The 19,991-nt window shown below is 58.2% G+C and overlaps 7 protein-coding genes across 7 annotated transcripts; 3 read left to right on the plus strand and 4 right to left on the minus strand.

Annotated features, from left to right (window-relative positions):
* Positions 1-136: 136 nt before the first annotated feature.
* On the minus strand, positions 137-1,529 carry GLRG_03904 (aminotransferase class-V; the record flags this gene model as incomplete). The annotated part of the gene is made up of 4 exons (XM_008094589.1): positions 137-195; positions 257-1,162; positions 1,223-1,356; positions 1,414-1,529. The coding sequence occupies 4 exons, from the start codon at positions 1,527-1,529 to the stop codon at positions 137-139; spliced, it is 1,215 nt and encodes a 404-aa protein (XP_008092780.1).
* Positions 1,530-2,499: 970 nt separating this feature from the next.
* GLRG_03905 (uncharacterized protein) lies at positions 2,500-4,579 on the plus strand (the record flags this gene model as incomplete). Its single annotated transcript, XM_008094590.1, has 2 exons — positions 2,500-2,563; positions 2,652-4,579. The coding sequence occupies 2 exons, from the start codon at positions 2,500-2,502 to the stop codon at positions 4,577-4,579; spliced, it is 1,992 nt and encodes a 663-aa protein (XP_008092781.1).
* Positions 4,580-5,163: 584 nt separating this feature from the next.
* GLRG_03906 (calcineurin-like phosphoesterase) lies at positions 5,164-7,421 on the minus strand (the record flags this gene model as incomplete). Its single annotated transcript, XM_008094591.1, has 2 exons — positions 5,164-7,115; positions 7,247-7,421. The coding sequence occupies 2 exons, from the start codon at positions 7,419-7,421 to the stop codon at positions 5,164-5,166; spliced, it is 2,127 nt and encodes a 708-aa protein (XP_008092782.1).
* A 1,273-nt stretch (positions 7,422-8,694) lies between these two features.
* Positions 8,695-9,059, plus strand: GLRG_03907 (uncharacterized protein; the record flags this gene model as incomplete). Its single annotated transcript, XM_008094592.1, has 2 exons — positions 8,695-8,822; positions 8,993-9,059. The coding sequence occupies 2 exons, from the start codon at positions 8,695-8,697 to the stop codon at positions 9,057-9,059; spliced, it is 195 nt and encodes a 64-aa protein (XP_008092783.1).
* Positions 9,060-9,962: 903 nt separating this feature from the next.
* GLRG_03908 (glycine cleavage system T protein) lies at positions 9,963-11,414 on the minus strand (the record flags this gene model as incomplete). Its single annotated transcript, XM_008094593.1, has 1 exon — positions 9,963-11,414. One exon carries the CDS (start codon positions 11,412-11,414, stop codon positions 9,963-9,965), a length of 1,452 nt encoding a protein of 483 aa, XP_008092784.1.
* A 2,567-nt stretch (positions 11,415-13,981) lies between these two features.
* On the plus strand, positions 13,982-18,110 carry GLRG_03909 (uncharacterized protein; the record flags this gene model as incomplete). Its single annotated transcript, XM_008094594.1, has 2 exons — positions 13,982-17,531; positions 17,581-18,110. 2 exons carry the CDS (start codon positions 13,982-13,984, stop codon positions 18,108-18,110), a joined length of 4,080 nt encoding a protein of 1,359 aa, XP_008092785.1.
* Positions 18,111-18,711: 601 nt separating this feature from the next.
* GLRG_03910 (LD-carboxypeptidase) lies at positions 18,712-19,905 on the minus strand (the record flags this gene model as incomplete). Its single annotated transcript, XM_008094595.1, has 1 exon — positions 18,712-19,905. The coding sequence occupies one exon, from the start codon at positions 19,903-19,905 to the stop codon at positions 18,712-18,714; it is 1,194 nt and encodes a 397-aa protein (XP_008092786.1).
* Positions 19,906-19,991: the final 86 nt, after the last annotated feature.

Below are 19,991 nucleotides of genomic sequence, written 5' to 3' on the forward strand. Positions count from 1 at the left end.
CTTGTTACAAGGGAAAAGCAATGGAGCCCTGGGTTTTATATTTAGCGTACATAGATATCAGCCGGACAGCAACCTTCCAATGGTAGGCTGGAGTTGTTGATCTTTCTAATCCTAATCTCAAACGTATTTTACCATGTTACTCCTTTGTTCGCAGTGCCTCGTCCAAGGCTGCCACGAAGCTCTTGATTTCATCAACTGGAAAGAATCAGTATCACTAGTAGGTTCGAGAAGGGGGGAGCGGGTCTTGCCGGCTTACGGCTATTGTAATGCACCATGCTGACTCTCACAATCCCATCCGCGGGGTCGAGGCCCAGGATTTCCTTGATGAGGCGGTAGGAGTAAAAGTGGCCCCATCGGAAGCCAAAGTCGGTGTCCTTTTCCACGGCTGCGACAAGCTCCTTGGCGCCCCACCCCTTTACCCTGAAGCTGATGGTTGGTACTCGGCGCTCCGTTCCGGCATCCGTCTCGCCGTACACCGTCACATCGTCGCGGCCATTGAGGTACTGGAGTAGCGTCAACTGCAGCAGCCTCTCCTGCTCAACCTTGTACTTCCACTCCTCGGAATCGGGCGTGCCGAGGTACTCGAGCACCCGCGGCACGGCCGAGACGAGCTCGTAGCTGCCTCCGGCGAGTCCAAGCTTACCCTCGAGCGAGCCGGACGGGTTGAAGAAATGGCCCAGCGAGCGCATGTGCCGGTCCTGCACGGAGCGGCTGGCGTATAGCATCGCCGTGTGTGGGCCATAGACTTTATAAAAGCTGAATGCGTAAAAGTCAACGCCGAGTGCCTGTACGTCCAGGGGCCGGTGCGGGGCGTAGGCCACACCGTCAACGCACACGAGGCCCTTTGGCGTCTCCTTGTGGACGGCGGCGGCGATGGCAGCAACGTCATGGATCGTACCGAGGATGTTGCTGGCGTGTGTGAAGGCCACGAGACGGGTCTTTTCCGAGAGCAGGGGCTCGAGGTTCTCGACGGTGAGTTTCGGGTTAGGCGCGCCGGCGGGCTTCCACCATTTCACAGTGAGGCCTTGGCGCGAGGCGAGGTCGAGCCAAGAAGCGATATTGGCCTCATGGTCGACTGCGGAAACAATAATTTCGTCACCTTTATCAAAAGCGAGGGCATGGGCAAGGTTACGGAAAAGCTGGGTCGTAGAGGCACCGACGACTGGCGCTGATGTCAGTGAGCCGTTCACCTCAGGGGTGACGCTGAAGTATTGGTTCCTACCGACTTCATCAGGGGATGCATTGATGAATTTTGCGCCGGCCTGATATCCCTCACCGTACGCGGCCGTTGCCTGCTGGCCGACCCTGTATGAGGCGCCCAGCTGAACGTTGGTCTGAGACAGATAGTCCCGGATGCTGGCGAGTGTGAGCGGGGGGGTGTTGCACTCGGATTACGATGACAAAAGGACGCACGAGTCAATAACGGTGCCTAGTGTCTGGCTTCCGCCTGCGTTGTCGAAGAAGACTTGATCCAGAGCTAGAGCCGGGAACTTGGCCCTGGTGGCCGCGATGTCTAGTTGAGCAGACATGGTGTAGGTCTTGCGGTTCGGTAAGACGTACGATACGAGGCTTTCGGCAGGGGTTTTCCAGTGTTGCGGGAAGTACGAGAGAAATAAGTTGTCCGATGGAGACCAGCGTCCTAGTTCTACTAGAAACCCGCAAATTCGGACGCCATTCATTCACGGGATGCATGACGTTCTGCGAGGGGCAACACTGCTCCTGCAGCGGGGATGGAGGGGCACGAGAACTGTGGGGCGCGGGGTCGGCGGTCGGTGATAGCTCGTCCGAGGGGTCCGCGTCCGCTGCCGCTGCCGCGCTGGGAAGACTGTGGGCAAGACCGGGGCCCAGGCATGCGGCCACTTGAGGGGAGAACGGACCAACAAAACACTGACCAGAGCTGAGAGCAAAACCAGACGTATGCCTATCTGGCTGGTGCATTGCTTCAAAGTACGCACATCTCGTCTCGGGCGCCTGGAGCGAATAAGTGCATGGCGGATACAGACCGTCTGCACGACGGCATTGGTCGCTCGCCAGCCAGGTTGGCGGTTCGCAAGGGCGCTTGATATGTCATGCAAGTCCCTGAACACGTCTCAGAGCCGAGAATCGTCCTCGGATTTGCACCCCCCTAGGTTCTTGCTGCCAATTGGGACTGATAGGTCGCACAATTGATAGGAGCGACCAAAATCCGGAGGTGTTTGCGCACACCGACGAACGCAAGTTGACGGTGGCAGTGGTGTGAGAGGGAGAGAGAAAGAGACCAGGACGTGGAGGCTGGAGGAGCACACTGCAGGGGTCAACGCCGCCCATGGGACGATTTGGCGCGAAAACAGCTATGGGAAAAAAATTATGTGGGACCTCAGCCCACGTTCGGGTCCCGAGAGCAGATGCTGCTCATGAACCTGGAGGCTGCCAAACCAGATTTTCCCCCTTCTCTTTCTTCCCTTTCCTTCTCGCAGTAAACCATTTTCCCTCCAGAGGCTGCAATTGAAACCGCCCAAGATGAAGCGCAAGGCCGACTCTCGGATTGACGACAAGAAGGCGTCCAAGAAGAAACCCAAGACGAGTTAGCAGCCCCCTCCCCGGTCCTCCCCAGTGCGATGTTGCTTGCTTGCCGTGCCCGCCCACCCGTCCACTAACACCGACGCCAACAGCTCTCTCGCCCGACGTCGCAAAGTCGAGGTTCCGCAAGGGCCTCTTCGACAAGAAGGTTCTCGACTCGTACACGCACCAGTACGCCACCTCGAGCCCCTACAAGCACTCGGTCATCAACGGCCTCGTCGACGACGACCTCCTGCGCTCCGTCCGCGACGAGATCCGCGAAAACGTCTCCTTCACCCCCAAGGAGACGGACATCTACAAGATCCACCAGTCGGGGGATCTCGCCAACCTTGATGGCCTCGACGACGACGCCCTCGCCAAGCTGCCCTCGCTCCTCTCCCTGCGCGACGCCATTTACTCGGAAACCTTCCGCAACTATGTCTCCCACATTACCGGATGCGGGCCCCTGAGCGGCCGCAAGACCGACATGGCCATCAATGTTTACACTCCCGGCTGCTATCTCCTATGCCACGACGACGTTATCGGCAGCCGCAAGGTCAGCTACATCCTCTACCTCACAGACCCGGACACGCCATGGAAGCCCGAGTGGGGAGGCGCCCTGCGGCTGTTCCCCGTCGACGAGCGCAAGGGCAAAGACGGCGAGATCGCAAAGACGCCGGCGCCGGACCACACCAAGGTCATCCCGCCCGCGTGGAACCAGCTGTCCTTCTTCGCTGTGCAGCCGGGCGAGTCCTTCCACGACGTCGAGGAGGTGTACCACGCCGAGACCAAAGAGCAGCTCGAGCGCGACGGCGGGCGTATCCGTATGGCCATCTCCGGTTGGTTCCACATCCCACAGGTCGGCGAGGACGGCTACGTCGAGGGCGCCGAGGAGAAGCAGGTCATGAACTCGGGTCTCATGCAGCTTCAGGGCAACCCGGACCAGCACGACACCCCGCCCGCGAGGCCCGTCAAGGTCGACAAACCCAAGGCTAGCCTGGAAGGCTTCGACGAGGCCGGCCTCGAGTTCTTGCTCAAGTACATAGCGCCGACGTACCTCACCCCGGACACGCTCGAGCAGATCTCGGAACACTTTGAGGAGAACTCGAGCATCACGCTCTCCAACATCTTGTCCAAGAAGTTCTCCGCCCGGCTGCGGGAGTACATCGAGTCGCAGGAGAAGGCGCCCCTGCCCGCGGCCAGCACGGCCATCGAGAAGGAGTCGGCGTGGCAAGTCGCCCGCCCGCCTCACAAGCACCGCTTCCTGTACCATCAGCCCGCGGCCGCCGACGAGCTGCGCAGCTCGCAGGAGGAGAACCCGCTGACGGAGCTGCTGGACCACCTCCTCCCGTCACGCCAGTTCTGCGAGTGGCTGCAGGTCGCGACGGGCACCATCGTCGAGAGCCACGAGTTCCTCGCGCGCCGCTTCCGCCGGGGCCAGGACTACACCCTCGCGACGGGCCACGAGGGCAAGCCGCGCCTGGAGTTCAACCTCGGCATCACGCCATCCAAGGGCTGGGGCGACGAGGACGAGGACGGGGGAAGTCCCGAACAGCAGGAGGAGGAGGAAGACCAAGAGGAAGAGGAAGAAGAAGCAGAAGAGAAGCCGAATGGGAAGGGCAAGAAGCGTAGCAAGGGCAAGGGTAAGGACAAGGGCAAGATCAAAGCCAAGCGCAAGCCCGAGCCCGAGCCCGAGCCAGAGGAGGAGCTCGAGGTCGGCGGACACGAGGTGTACATGGCGGGCGACGACGGCGACGAAGACGAGGACGCCGCCGTCTACAAGTCGAGCGGCGACGATGACAACATCCTCTTCTTCCAGGCCGCGGCGTGGAACAAGCTGACGCTCGTGCTGCGCGACAGCGGCACACTGCGGTTCGTCAAGTACGTCGGCCGCGCGGCCAAGGGAGACCGCTGGGACATTTCCGGCGCGCTCGACATCAAAGACGAGGACGAGGGCGAGGGCGGCGATGCGGCCGGGTCCGAGGAGGAGTGGAACGGCTTCTCCGATTCCCCGGCGGCGGCGGAGAGCGACAGCGATTGAGCCGACCTCTGCTTGTACGTACCGGAACTATAGAGGTCTTGTGCCGTGCCGACTCGCCGAAGCTCGGCTCTCGGCGCACCAAAGCTAGGCGGCAGGACAGTATTGACCGGGGGTCCGTGGTAGAACAAAAGTTATGAAATGACAGTAGATGCTTCTTTTTTGCGCCCCATCAATGCGTTTCCCCCCCTATCGAAGCCAGCGAGACTATATATGCATGTTTACTGTGTGCCCTTGGTCCCGACTCCGCCCCCGAGACTGAAGACGACAACGTCTCAGGAAAAAAAAAAAGCAGATTTTTGGTTGGCAAATGCTACAGCAAGGCCTGGTCGTTTAGCAACCCGGCTCGGCTCGAAATGTGCAATGATAGAAATAGAAAGGAGACCAAACATAAAACAAGAAAGATGATGATCAGTTTCGCTACCCTTTGATACAATGCCCCTTTCCCCACAAAACGCCGATGTGCCTTCATCAAGTCATGCAAGAATACACGAGACAGCAAACACGCAAACCGATGCTAGAGGCAGGCAACGACCCCTGACGAAAGCCTCCCCCAACCTCCCGCAGCTCTCTAGGCCAGCAATGCTCTAAAACTTCTTGAGCTTCTTCTGAGGTACAGTCCTGACGAACGCATGCTTGAGGAAATGCAGCCACACCTTGTTGTGCTTCTTTTTGTTCTTCTTCCCCTTCTTGCCTTTCTTGCCGCCGTTCTTCTTCTTTTTCTCTACTTCTATACCATCTTCATCATCTACGACTTCTTCGTCCCCATCGTCGTCCTCTTCACCCAAGTCTGATGTGCCTTTCTGATCGTCCAACTCTTCTTCTTCGTCCTCGTCTTCTTCTTCAAAGTCTTCGTCAAGTGCCTTGCCCTTGGCATTCTCTTTGGCGAGGCGGTTCGCCAGCTTGACGTAGCTCCGTACCGTCAAATCCGACAGCTTGTAGATCTTGTCGGTGAAGGTGCTGTACTCAACCTCGAACGCGAAGGGGTGCGGTTTTGGCTTTTTGGACTTGGGGTCCTTGTCTTTGTGAATGCCGTCCCGCCACCTTGTCCCAGACGCATCCTCGGTCTCTTGCGTCATGTCGTTGTTAAGGTAGGTCAGGTTTGCAAAGTACTGAGTGTATCCAAGGAAGGTCAGGGGCTGGAGCGCATAGGCCGGGCCAGGGCCGGTGCCTGCAGGTGGCGGTTGCGGGATGACCAGGTTGGGGTCCTTGGGCGTCGGCTTCTTTTCCTTTTTCCCTTTCTTGCCTTTCTTCTTCTTCTTCCGGGCGGCGTCGATGTCGTGCTTCAGGTCCTCGTAGATGTGATCGTCGTCGGCCGAGAGTAGCACTGACGGCGCCGCCTTAGTGAATGAGTCTATCCAGACTGATGCGTCCTCCAAGCCGGCGATGTTGTACTCCATGACACGGAGCGTGGGGAAGTAGTTGGGCACGATGCTGGGGCCGACGAAAGATAGGTGGTATCGCTCCGCATACTTGCCGCCCAAGTCCTTTCCAGGCTTCTTTTTCTTCTTCTTGTCCTTGTTGCCCTTCTTGCTCTGTGCTTCCAAGTCGTATGACCCGTCCTCCTCCAGCGCATTGGCGTCGACAGGAGGAAGCTTCGCCCAGCCTTGTCGCAACTCTGTCAGGTAATCCTGTGCCGATTGGATCCCAAGTTCGTCATCAAGTGCTTCACGTCCGACATCGTCATCAACTGCGTACCCGCCCAGAATGTTGATGTTGACATCCTTGGTGTCGTGCACGATGAAGTGGTCGATGTTCATATGGCCGTAGAGCGAACCAACAACCACATCGCGGTACTGCTGCATCCAAAGATTATACTTTTGCCAGCATGTCTCGTCCCAATTCTTCTTGCTGTCCGTCCGAGCAGGAGGCACGTGGCCCATGAGGATAGCCTTCATGCCGCGCTCACGTAGGAATCCTAGCTGCACGCGAAGCCATTCCAGCTGCTTGAAGCCCGGCTCGGAAGGTTGCTGGCAGTCATCGATACCGGCGTTTCGGTCAAAGAAGTACAGCGTGTTGAGACTGAAGACTGCCAGCTTCTTGGGGATCACTTCGACGTAGAACCAGCCACCGTACTCGAATGAGTGGCGTTGCTCTTCGGGGATGAAGCGCTTCCAGATCTCGGCATAGTATCCCAGCCACTTGTTGGGTCCCGGCAAGAGAATGTTGTGCGGAAGGATGTCGTTGTTTCCAAATGTAGGGATTACGGGAACGGCCATGCGCGTAGAGTCTTTCGGGTCGCCAAAGGTCTCGGCAAACTTGTCGGCAACCCACCGGTTGGTGCCGAGCACCTGCGCAGGATTACGAGGGATTTCCTCATCACTGTCATGACGTGCAGTGTCACCGGTCCAGATGACGAAATCGATATCGTCTGCGATATTGGCAGCGATCCAGTCGAAAGTGGCATTCACAAGGGAGCTCGGTGCATCGCAGTCGGAGGTTTCCGCGCCGTAGTAGCCGGCGGATCCATCACCTCGGTGGCAGGCGAGACCTTCTTCAGTAGAGGAGTGAGTTTTGTAGAACTGGTCAGGGTGAAAGTCTAGGATGCGCGTTTGTTAGCCCTGCCAAGTCCAAAGGTCTACAACGATGGCTGAGTGCCCCTGAACATGGAGACTGCAGCCACGACGGTCGCGCTGCCGTGGGGTGCCCTCCAGTAGGATTTGAACATACCTGTGATGTGTAGAAACTTCCCGTGTAAACGACGGGAGCTTTCTGGAGCAACGGCATCTGCGTCTCCAGCCTCGGGGCCAAGAACTATCTGCTGCCCGCTGGCGACAGGTGTAGCAAGGACGGCATGCAGGAACTGCTGGAGCAGGGCGAGGTGCAGCGGCAGCAAGCCCACCATTGCGGGTAAAGACCGCATTGCTGGGAGCTGAGGACGCAGGATCCAATGATGCCGTAGCTTGGACGCAGGGCACGACAGGCGGGCGGTTTTTTGGTTGTGGTGGTGAAGGGGTTGTATGAGCAAAGCGAACCGTCGCGCGACAGGAAGCTTGGGAATGAGTGGATGACGAGGGGGGCCGATTCGAGGTTATTAAATCACGATTTCCCGATCCCGAGCTTTGCTCCCGTAGGAAATAAATGGAAGCGTGATGCGCGGCGCGGACTGGGTTAATGAGCCCGGCAGGGACTGGCTTGACTTCTACGTAAGCGTGACTTCGCGTTCCTTTTTTTTCTCTTTTTTTTCCCCACGTTCCAGGATTCCAGGACTGGACGATGTGGCCAACAGGGGTCCGGGGAGCTGGGGATGCTGGGATCACTCTCTCAGATGCCGTGGTCAGAAAGAGGGAGGGAAAAGGGAGCATCCGACCGGGGCCCACGTCACAGTCACAGCAATTGGGAACAACCCGGCTGTCCTATTTCTACGAAGGGAATAGGTAGTGGTGGGAAACCCTACACTACCAAAAAAAAACCAGTTGAACCTAAGGGGCGATCCTCCCGTTGCCCGCCATCCGCTTCGATGGCCCTTTCTTAAGTTGGCGGCTGAAGTGGGAAGTGATCAAGTCCCGTGGCGTCCAATCCTTCGGGTGCTGCTGCTGACTGGTGTGATTAGACCTGTGTGGGAGGAGAAAAGGAACGCATCACGGGTGCATTTTCTCAACACGGAGACAGCGTGAGCGCCGTCGCCTGCTCTATTTAATGCAGCTGGGTCTTCTGCCCAGGACAGTGTGTACAATCTCCCCCAGAGATGCATGTCGAAAAGGGGGAACAGTCTCCCTCGCGTAGCCCTCATGCAGGTCGCTGGAAACAACGCACAGAAAGACCATCAAGGTCCGTCCATACACAGTCAGAAGTGAAACCCTCACTGGCCCCCCCCCCCCCGTCGTCTTCACATTCAACACTTACCAACACGAAGGACGGTCCACAAGGCTGAAAGCATCGAGCGCGAGCCAATCGAGCTGTTGGACTCCAACACGTGTGTTTCTCCTACGACACCCACTGGCACTACACTCCATGGCTGAGACAGCCAACCCCCGCGAGCCTAGGCAGCCTTTCCCTCGATAGTAGCACCGCACGCGAGCCTGTCGGGCATTCTGCTCGTCGTGTTAATGCCTCTGACCGGCCCCCGTGGCTCATCTCATCCCCTCTTGTCGCCATGCAGGCCTGGAGGTTGTCAGATGGGTACCGGCAGCGTGATGGTTGGTTTGCACGGAAGTTCAAAATCGCCGCATGCTGGGGTGGGCTGGTTGGCACGAGTCAATCCGGCGCTTACTTCAGACCGTTGCTTGGCCTGGCCGTTTCCGTCGTAAGGTCCGCGTGATTCCGGTACGCGATACATGCATGGATTGTTCTTGTCTCTTCTGATTTTTCCCGCCTGGAAGCGCCAAGACATGTCTTCATGCTCTCGATACTCGTTCTCGTACCATCGGCTGGTGTCGATCTCTCAGCGGGCATTTCTGACGTCATGCCCACCAGCCAGTCAACCTTGCTCCTTGCTGGTGTGCTGGCCGAAGCCTTCCTTCTGGAAACGTCAACAGAATAAAGCTAGCAGGATGACAAAGTTCGACGGAAGGCCTATCAAAACACTTCACATAAACCCCGCCTTGCCAGAGCTGCCGTGTGGTGTGCTCCCCTTCAGTTGGTCAGTTGACTGGCCAGCACGTCCGATCCCTTTTAGGGGTCCCGTCCTGTCAGTGTAACAATAGCCAGTCAGATCGACGTGAACGAGCCGATTCTGGAACCATCGGACGTCCTGGCTAGCTTGGCAAAACACACAATCTCTCATCGAAGAACACCGAGTCCGCTCACGGCTACTGACCGCGCATTGAAGTTTGGGCTTAGGATTCTGACTTGACGGCCAGGCAAGTGTAACCGGGGGAAAGAGTTGTCGAAGCACAACGAAACTCGGCTCAGATGCCTCCAAAGCCCAGTTCCAGAGTGCCCCACTTCAGCCAAGCGACCCGAAACTAATCCGGATCCGCTCTAGCGCACTGGCTCCATCCGCCAAACACCACAAGATTTCTGCGCTCGTTCCTACTTTGCCTTTTTTTTCCCCCTTTCCTTTACATTCAAACGCAACACGATCCTGTCAACATACGCTGCCAGTCAACCTCTCCCATGTTTGCCGCACTCCAGGTTATCGTTGCTAGATCATCAAGCCGCTCGTTTGAGGGTCGTCATCGCTTTGCGCTTCCGTGATGGCCTCCCATGAAGAAGTGGCTACATGTCTCAAACCACGCATTGTGGGCGTGAAACTCTAACCGACACTGATCTTATCAGATGCGAATCTATTCCCGAATGGCGTAGGCCTCATGGCAGTGCTTTACGTCGGATAATGTTGCCTGCCGCACGTGGAGGAGAATGAGACGACGGCCGGGTTGGCGCTGGAACTGGAACTGCCGGGATATCTTCTAAATTTTCTATTGACACAGCCCCCGGCCGGCCATCACGCCGGCGCCGGAGTCGGCCCCTTGAAGTACTTGCTGGGGACAAATGGCATCTTGGCCACCGTCGCCGCCCTCTTTTTCCCTCTCACCACCACGTCCAACTCGGTGCCCGACTTGTGCAGACCCTCCTTGACGTAGCCCATGGCAATGTTCTTGCCCAAAGTGGGGCTGGGCGAGCCACTGGTGATGACACCGACCTTCTCGCCGTCCTTGGTGAAGATGTCGGCGCCCTCGCGGGCGGGCGCGCCGCTCACCACAAAACCCACGCGCCGCCTCTCGATGCCCGTGCCGCCCTTGCTCTTGGGCACGATCTGCTTGTTAATGACCTCGGCGCCGTGAAAGCCGCCCTTGGTCCTCCGCTCCTTGGGGATGATCCACGACAGGCTACCCTCCACCGGCGTCGTCGTGTCATCAATGTCGTGGCCATACAAGCACATACCGGCCTCAAGGCGCAGACTGTCTCTCGCGCCGAGGCCCGCAAGCTGGAGCCTCTCGGGCCCGGCGACCTGGAGCAGCGTCCGCGCCAGCGGGTCCGCCTCGCCATTGGTCGACTTGAACGAGATCTCGAAGCCGTCCTCGCCGGTGTAGCCTCCGCGGCTGATCATGGCCTTGTCCGATGTCGACCTCCACTGGCCGTCGACCTGATACCTCAGCCGGGCGAAAGCAGTGTTGCCAAAGTGCAGGCTCGTCAAGTCCACGCTGTCGGCCGGGTCTACGACTTCCTGGAGAATCTCGGCGCTCTGGGGGCCCTGCAGGGCAATCAGCCCGTAGCCCTCGAGGACCTCCCACCAGAACTCCTTGCCCTCGGGGTTCTGCAGCCCCGCCGTCTGCTCGGTGAGGTACTTGAAGATCTTCTCCCGGGTGCCCGCGTTGGAAACGACGGCGAACTCCTCCTCGCCGAGGCGCGTGATCATGGTGTCGTCGACGATGCCGCCCGTGCCCGGCCACAGGAAGGTGCTGAGCTTGCTGGTGTTGACGTCCATATCGGCAACGCTCGAAGGGGTGACAGTCTCGAGGAATGCAGCGGCGCGCGGGCCGGTGAAGCGGTGCTGCACCATGTGACTGACATCGAAGAGGGAGGCGTGGGTGCGGGTGAAGTGGTGAGATTCGGTGAGGGAGAGGCCGGCATACTGCACCGGCATGTGATGGCCGCCGAAGATGACCATCTTGCCGCCGTGGGCGATGTGGAAGTCGTACAGCGGCGTCTTGTCCTGCTTGGAGAAGGCGGCGAGCTTCTCCTTCCAGTTCTTGCGGGAATCGGCGGAGGAGGAGGAGGAGGAGGAATAGAGACGGTAGTGTGCTGGTTGGCGTACCGGTGCGGTCGCCGTTCTCGGGGCCGGGGCCGTGTTGGAGGATGCCGTCAGCCCGGCGAGGGACCGGCCCTGGTGGGCGGGCGAGGTAAAGAGCGGCCGGGCCGTCCTCGCGGCTGCTACCAATCGAGATCGTGTCATGTTTCGGGAGTGAATTGGGATGTGTTCTTGTGGTTCAGAAGGGAAGAAGGAGCAGTCTCCCTATGAAGAAAGTGAAAAGAGGAAGACTAGAGTGTCGAAGCGCGGGGGAGGATGGACATCCGAGGGACGGGGGAAGCTTTCCCTTGACCGATAAGGTATCGGCATTCGATAAGAAGGGTGCGGGTCTGATGCGGACCGAGCTTCCAGCTCCCTGATTGGCGAATTGGGGTTCGTGCTCTCGGTCCAGAACCCGAGTGCTCGGTATCACATCCGCGGGATGGTGTTGAAGTGCGGGAATGGTTCGCATATGTATAGCGATTGCGGTCTCCTAGCCGCGCAGGCGCGGTCATTTTCCATCGCGGACCTGCCCGTAGTACCGCCAACGACATGTCTGCCTTTCCAAGCACGTCGGTCCCAGGCCTCTGGCAGTAGCTCAAGGCTTGAGGGTCTCTCTCTCACCCCATGGCCTGCAGTCTCATCCCACTCAGTTAGTCCACATTATAAGCTAGTGGTCTATTGCAAGAGCTACTACCACCAGATCACTAGTATTCGGCATTCATCATTATGCTTCTGTCGTTTACTTTGCACGAACATGACACACCGTCATCTGGTTGAGGGAGCATCGGCGGTCCATCTACCTAAGGAGATTAGCACGGCAGATTGATGGATGTATCACCTCAGACTCCCTTCCCGCGAAAGGAGCTAGCTCGCAGCCACTGGCAGCCACTGCAGGATGCGCGACAAACGCAAAAGCTTAACAGTTCGGCCGGACGTGTTTCCAGCTGCGCAGGCGCGAATCAGTCTCAATTTCAGAGTCAAGCGGGTCCTTCCTTCTCCGTCTCAACAAGCCCATGCCGCAGCCCCTCGCTTAATGGTAGGTATAAGATCGGCGACCGGATTTTGCTCGATGGACCGCATAGCGTCAGATTGGCATCAGGTATGGGAGGGGGAACAGCCAAGCACGGCTGTTGGCTTATTCGTAGCGTAGCTCCCGCTCTCGCCCACACAGCTCACTCGACGCGAGACGCAAGACACGGACGTGACAGGACTGCATGCCGGCTGCTTATTCGAGTCGTGTTATCGACTGACGATCATAACCACGGCTCAAGCCGGAAGTCCGTCCCGCCAGCGAGGGAAGCCAAAAGAGAAAAGAAAAAAGAAAAAAACAAAAACAAGACGGACTACCACGAGCGGCGCGCCACGTTGAAGCGTACGGAGTAATTAGTGTGCACTACGGTAGGTAGGTAATTGGTGCGTAGGTACGGATAGGATGCGACGGGGATCGCGCCGTGGTGGGAAGGGGGGGGGGGGGTTTACGTGGGCACTCGCCACACAACTCTGGATGTGTGCCAGGCACGAAGGTAGTTGGGTAGTCCGTAGTTCTGGCAGCGTGGCGGACCTGTCAGGTGTCGCTCTTTCGAAGACATCAAGTCGGGGCTTTTTTTGTTCTCGATCGCACAGCCCACGGCTCGATGGCCACGGCCACACATGGAAGGAGGAGGATCGCATGGTTCCGCAAGGGGGTGTGTGCCACGCAGCCACACTCTGAACCACCATCGGTACCAAAACCACCTACCTTAGGTACAGTATGTAGTGTCATAGGTAGTCTCTTCCCAAAGGTGGCTAGAGAACGTGCTACAACTAACCACTTACTCGACTCGGCTTCGATAAAGAGAGCGAGTGCTTCCACGGGATTACGATCTGCACTGCGGCCCAATTGCACTGTCCCCTTTGCGATGCTGTAAACAGTTATCCCTGTTCTACCTACCGTTACCTAAGTAGGTACCGCCGTCACTGTACGAACACCTACTCCCTTCTCGGCCGCGCTGCTAGCGCTGCTTTCTCCTTGGGGGGGGTTTTTCGTCCCCGCTTGCTGGCTATCCGCCGCCACATCAACATCCTTGTGCTAGTAGCTGCTGGGTCCTTCTCCCATGTTGAATCTTTAGCCAATCCCCGCCCGCCAGCACCGTCCGGAGGCTGTTGCGCTCCATCCTCGTTCGCTCCGTCCTCTCCATATCAAATTTCACGTCGAGCTCATTTCGACGGCGGGTGCTCCGACTACATCGTCTTTTTTTTTCTTGATCTTTTTTTTTTCTCTTCTTACTCTAGTGGACTTTTCCCTCTTCCCTCCCATTCTCGTTCCTCCTGCTTTCCCGCCCACACCGAGTGCTACAGCCAACCGCCCCAATTCGCCAATCGAGCCGGTCTAGCCCCCCTCCATCCATCTCAAGTTCCCAACTTCTCAACCGTCGCGGATACGGTTGCCTCTTGTCATCCTAATTTCCGTTCCATTCGCACCCTAAACAGTTGACTCGTATTGCACCGAAGTCCTCCGTCGCCTTCCCGACGCCCCCGTTCACCTCTGCATGCTGCTGTGTCCTGTCCCTCTTTTTTTTTTATTGGACAGAGGATCCACACGCAGCTGCAGCGCTGAAGCGGTAGAGCGCGGCGCGAACGGCTGACCACGCCCGTGGACCACCATCGCTACCACCACACGACAGCACAGGACAGGGACCCGCCTCTAGCACGAATCCCAATCGATACCTATACAGGCTGGCCCTCGCATCATGTCCACCGAGCCCTCCCCTCGCGCCGTGAGATTCTCCAACGGAGACGACGAACTGCGCCAGGACAAGATCATGCCTCACCGCCCCCTGCCCATTGCCGTCGACTCGGACAACTCTGCCTCGTCTGCCGATTCCCACCCAGACGACCCCCACGCACTCGAGCGCCAGGATGAGGTCGGTTCCCTTACCAGATACTCCGAAGGCCACATCGCCGGCTCCATGTCGAACTTAGTCCAGGCTGCCACAGCCAACGGCGGCACCACGCGCAGTCTGCGAAGCAATGCCAGCGACGGCGATGTGACCTACGCCAACGGCGCTGCCGCGGCCAAGGTTCAACGTCCCAACGCCCCGGCGAGAACGCCCTCCAACACCTACGCCCCCGCCGCTCATCGCAGGCCGCAGCCCGCCCCCTCATTTGTCGAGTCCGTTCGGGCATCGTCTAGAGGCCGCCCTCGTCCGAGCGAGAGATTCCGTCAGCAGGAGAAGGCCTACGTCCAGAGGCTGCGCCAGGATCACAACGACGGATACCCTTTCGACGGTGGATACGTAAGCGGTATAAATGGCCTGGTACAGGGTGGGGACTCCGACTCGGAAGGCGAGACGCCCTCGTCCGAGGGCCATTTCGACGACAGATACGACCAGGAGACCATCATGTTTTACGGCAACGACGAACTGCAGCCGAGCGACGAAGACCTGAAAGACCCCTCCAACCGGGAACGCCTCGAGTGGCACGGCATGTTGGAGGCTGTCCTGACCGGAGACGTTGTCAAGCAGGAAAAGAAGCGCTTGATCGGCTCAAACGAGCAAGCAGTTGGCAAGAGTGGACAAAAGGCAGAACTATGGCTGGGCATCCGCTCAAAGGTGTGCGGGAGACATCTCCCGGTGCAAAGGCGAATGGTGGAAGAGGCACGCGCAACGCTGGACCGGACCCTGGACGAAATCATCAACTTCTCCGTCAAGGGTGAGAGCGAGGCCGGGAAGCCGCCGTACGAACAGGTCAAGGACGTGGTCAAGAAGCTCGAGAAGGCCGAGGGCTTGTACCCCTCGTGGACCTCGTTGGCGGCAAAGCACCAGTCAGCCAGCTCCCCGCTCTTCCAGGAAGCATCCGAGTCCATCATTGCCTGGTACAATACCAACGAGCTTATCAACACGGAGCTCGCCATTCTCAAGAAGTGGGTCGGCAACGAAGAGCTGGACTTCACGCGAACACGACAGCGTTCGCCCGTGGGCAACGGCATCGGCGATGAATCGTCATTCCTCGACCGACTGATGAAGGAGGACGGCCTGAGGTCGCTCTACGACGAGGAGTTCGACGACGAGAAGAACAAGGATGCTCACAAGGGCATGCTGCCCGGCATCTCGACCGTCATCAACAAATCCAAGGAGACGCTCATCCGCAACTTCGCCGCTTTCCAGAAGCGGCATCTTCCACCGTATATCGAGGAGCTTCTGACGCTCATCAGTTTCCCCTCTCGACTGATTGAAGAGATTATCAAAGTACGCCTCGCCTACGCTAAGAAGGTCAAGGAGTCTGCACAGCAAAACCCCATGATGCAAGACCAGATGATCAGTCAGTTCCAGTTGCTCTTGAAGCTGGCTATCCGCATCAAACTGGAATGCCTTGCCGTCACGCAACCGGAACCCGGCTGGGAGCTTCCGCCCTGCATCGACGAGTCCTTTGACCAGGTCGTGCTGGACGCCCTCAAATACTATTTCAAAATGCTCAACTGGAAATTGAGCGGCAACAAAAATACCTTCAAGGAGGCCGAGCTCTTGTTTGCGGAATGGGACTTTGCCAACGAAATCGGCAGTCACCTTCTGGGCGGAGACGTCGAGGTCGCTGAGCAGTTCAGTTCACTGACTTTCAAGGCCATCAACCGTCTGAGCGTTACCTTTGAAAAGGAGCTTCAGGTCAAGCCGAGAGAGAGCACCGCCGAGATGAGTAAGAGGTACAAGCAGTGTTTGGATTCCGTCCGAGTGAGACAAAGAATGTTGCAGCGTTTCTCCAAGATGTTGAGCGAAAACTACGAAAACGCTTCCGACTTCAGTATTGCATTCGCGCCGGAGCAGCTGCAAGAGTTCTACGACAGGCTCATCGTGTCGGGCCACTTCCAGGTTTTCACAGATCTCTACGAGCAGGAGGGCATTTTCATCATGGCGTCGCCCTCTCTGATGGACAGACACGACGCGATCCAGTCCATCTTGGGTCTCAGCTCGCCCGAGCAGTTCGCAGAGGACCCCAGCGACCCATATCTCTTGATTCTACGTCCCGAGAGCAGCCCTCACTGGTTTGGCGATGTGGTCCAGCTCTCGGTTCGGGAACGGAACATTGACCTGAAGAAGGGCCACGTGAGACTGGTCGCTGTGGGCGCCCAAGAGCGGCTTGTTAACGCCAGGAGGGCTTTTATCGATGCCGTCGACATGCACGTGGATCTGGTGGTTGAACAGAGATCCAACTTGCACAAAGTCAACACGCGACTTATGGAGATCAGGCGCGTCGCATACAAGCTGTCCAACAACTTTATGGACAGCGTAGAGATCATCCGCAAACAGACCGAGGGCAGACAGGTCCAGGAGCTCATCCAGACCTGCTTCGTCTTCGCGACGGAGTTTGGCCAGCGCTCGCTGCTTGTCATGGACAGCAACCGGAAACAAATGAACAACCTCAAGCTCACCAAGCTTGCACTGGACTGGGTCAGCTTCATCTGCGACGACTGTGTCGCATCGGATCGAAAGACGTTCCGTTGGGCGGTCCTGGCTCTGGAGTTCGCCATGGGGATGACCAGAGGACGGCACATCCTGGCTCTGGGCGAAGAGGAGTATGCCAGACTTCGGGCCAAGGTAGCCGGCTGCATGGCTCTTCTCATCTCGCACTTTGATATTATGGGGGCGAGATCCAACCTGGCGGCGCAGGCAGAGAAGGAGCGCATCGAGGCCCTGGTCGGTCAGTTCAAGCGTCTCGATAAAAATCGGATGCTTGACGACCACGAGGCGTCCAAGTACATCACGGAGCAGCGTTTGGAGGAGCTCGAGAAGGTCGACGAGATTAGGAGGGCCAAGGAGGCCGAGAGACAAGCGCTCGGCCGCGTGCTCGAGGGAAATAACGAGGTCGACCGGTCCCTGGCCTACCTCTCATCCTCGGCTACAAACATCACGATGCGCTGGCAACAGGGCCATTTCGTTGGCGGCGGTACTTTTGGCAATGTTTACGCCGCCATGAACCTGGACTCTGGCCACCTGATGGCCGTCAAGGAAATCCGTCTACAGGACCCGAAGCTGATCCCTACCATTGCCGAGCAGATCAAGGACGAAATGGGTGTCTTGGAGGTTCTCGACCATCCCAACGTCGTCTCCTACTATGGTATCGAAGTCCACCGCGACAGAGTCTATATTTTCATGGAGTTCTGTCAGGGCGGGTCTTTGGCGAACCTGTTGGAGCACGGCCGTATCGAGGACGAGCAAGTCATCATGGTTTATGCGTTGCAGCTGCTAGAGGGTCTCGCTTACCTCCACGAGAGCGGTATTGCCCACCGCGACATTAAACCTGAGAGTGAGTGCCCACCTTTTAGAATCAATGATGTGATGTTAACCGTCGGCAGACATTCTCCTCGACCATAACGGTATCATCAAGTACGTCGACTTTGGAGCCGCCAAAGTCATTGCCAGACAAGGCAAGACCCTCGTGCAGGATCTCTCTTCTACAAAGCCAAACAAGTCCATGACGGGGACACCAATGTATATGTCTCCCGAAGTCATCAAGGGCGAGAATCCTGGCAGGGCCGGTTCAGTCGACATTTGGTCTCTGGGCTGTGTCATTCTTGAGATGGCAACCGGTCGCCGTCCTTGGGCCAACTTGGACAACGAGTGGGCCATCATGTACAACATCGCGCAGGGCAACCCTCCCCAGATGCCGTTGACCGACCAGCTCAGTCCCCAGGGTATCGACTTCTTGAAGAGATGCTTCACCAGGGACCCCAAGCAGCGCGCATCCGCCGTTGAGCTCCTGCAGCACGAATGGATCATGACGATTCGCAGCCAAGTCGTGGAGCCACCCACGCCTAGCGATGCTAGTAGCTCGGCTCAGTCGACACCCAGCTCCAGGAGCTACACCAATGACGGTTTCTACTAGGCGCAGAAGTCACCTCATGGCGTTGACCACTACGAATCTATCGATGCGCGGCTTCAGGGGCCGCATCAAGCACCATTACATAGCGCCGATCTGCCAGTCGTCCTGGTGACGAGAACGGACGACTCTGCATGAGGCACACAGCAAGTGTCTCGACAGTTTTATACTTCTACAAAGCACACGGTCACATTCAACTTGCACACATACATACCGGGAAACCCCCAGAAATTGCATCAGCGAAGCGTTCGGAGTCATTTCCTCGAGAGAGTTTTTTTGTGCCTTTTCTGGTTGGCGGGGTTCAAAGGTAGTCGATCGCTACTGAGGAAAGGGGGCTTTCGCCCCTTTCTTTTTCTTTTCTTTTTTTCTTTTCCCTTTTTCTTCTCTCACATGAAGAACACGATCATGACTGGGAAATATCAGGAAAGTCGGGAAGCCATCAGATGGGCATGAGTAAGCCTACGTGAGATATGCTATAAACATGTAATACAAATAATACCAAAAGGCTAGCCGGCCACCTGTATACCCTAACTCGTTCACTCTTGCTGAAGGTTATCAAACTTTGGTCCCTGCTTCACAACAGTTGTTGCTGCTTCTGCTGCTGCTCCTAGAGCACGGCAGCCTCCGTGATGGCCAACTCGTTCTTGTCCGAGTCCAACACCGCCAGCGCGTCCATCGGCAATGTCACCTTGGGCGAGGTGTGGCTGACATCGACGTTCATCAGGATGGGAAACTTACGATCCGCTAGCCGGCCGTGGCAAAGGAGGCCCCGAAACGCGGCCGCGTAGCGGGCCCTCTCTTTTCCCGTATTGTACCCGTACGGCCGCCCGATGACCAGCCCGGCGAGCTCGTCAAACACGCCGCGCGCCGCGAGGTCCGCAACGGCCTGCTGCACCCTGCCCAGCGGGTTCCCCTTGGTCTGATCACCTTCCCCCGTGGCGGACTCGAGGAAGAGGATCCTGCCGCGCCAGTCGGGGGTGATGCGCGGGATGCCCTGGATGCGGGAGACAACGGTGAGGCACCCGCCAAAGAGGCGGCCCTCGGCGCGGCCGGGGGAGGGGAGGAGGGCGCGCGTGTTGGTCGGCGGGGGCGACGGCGGCGGGAAGAAGTAGGAGGGGATCAGGGGCGCGTAGAACCGGGAGCGGGGGACGGGGCCGAGGGGCCGGCCGGGGTGCGAGATGGCTTGGAGGAGGGTCGCGAGGTGGAACTCGTGGACGTAGGCGTCGCCTTCGGCCGGGTCCTCTGGCACGGAGGCGGACGGGGAGAAGGAGGAGACGGAGGCCGGGGTGAAGGCGGCGGCATCGACTTCGCCGCCGAGCTCCAGGGCCGCGCAGGGCCCATAGAAGGTCCGGAGGCCCGTGAGGGCGCGGAGGCACCAGTGCAGGACGGTGATGTCGGAGTAGCCCACGACGATCTTGGGGTTCGCGCGGACGAGGGCGTGCAGGGCCACGTCCTCGACCAGGTAGGGGATGAGCTGGGTCATGGTGGAGCCGCCGACGGTGCAGAAGATCATGTCGACGGTGGGGTCGGCGAAGGCGGTGCGGAGCTCGGCGAGGCGGTTGCGGATGGAGGCGTCGACGGGGTCGACGGCGCCGCCGCCGCCGCCGCCGCCGCTCGGCGTCCGCTCCCCCACCTCGGAGTAGATGTTCGTCACGACGTAGCCCAGAGAGCGTAGGAGGGTCTCGGCGCGGGCTAGTGGGGCGATGACCTTGGGGTCTATGCGGCCCGAGGGGGAGAGGAAAGCGATCTTGGCGCCGGGCCGAAGGGCTTTCGGGATGATGGGGGGTGGGAAGGAGGACATGTTTGGCGGGGGCGGTATAGTCTTGTTACTGTTGTTTTGCACCATGTCCTTTTCCCTCTTTCTTTCTCTTCTTCACGAAATCTCTG

The sequence above is a fragment of the Colletotrichum graminicola genome (assembly GCF_000149035.1).
Source record: "Colletotrichum graminicola M1.001 genomic scaffold supercont1.12, whole genome shotgun sequence".
Lineage (NCBI taxonomy): Eukaryota > Fungi > Ascomycota > Sordariomycetes > Glomerellales > Glomerellaceae > Colletotrichum > Colletotrichum graminicola.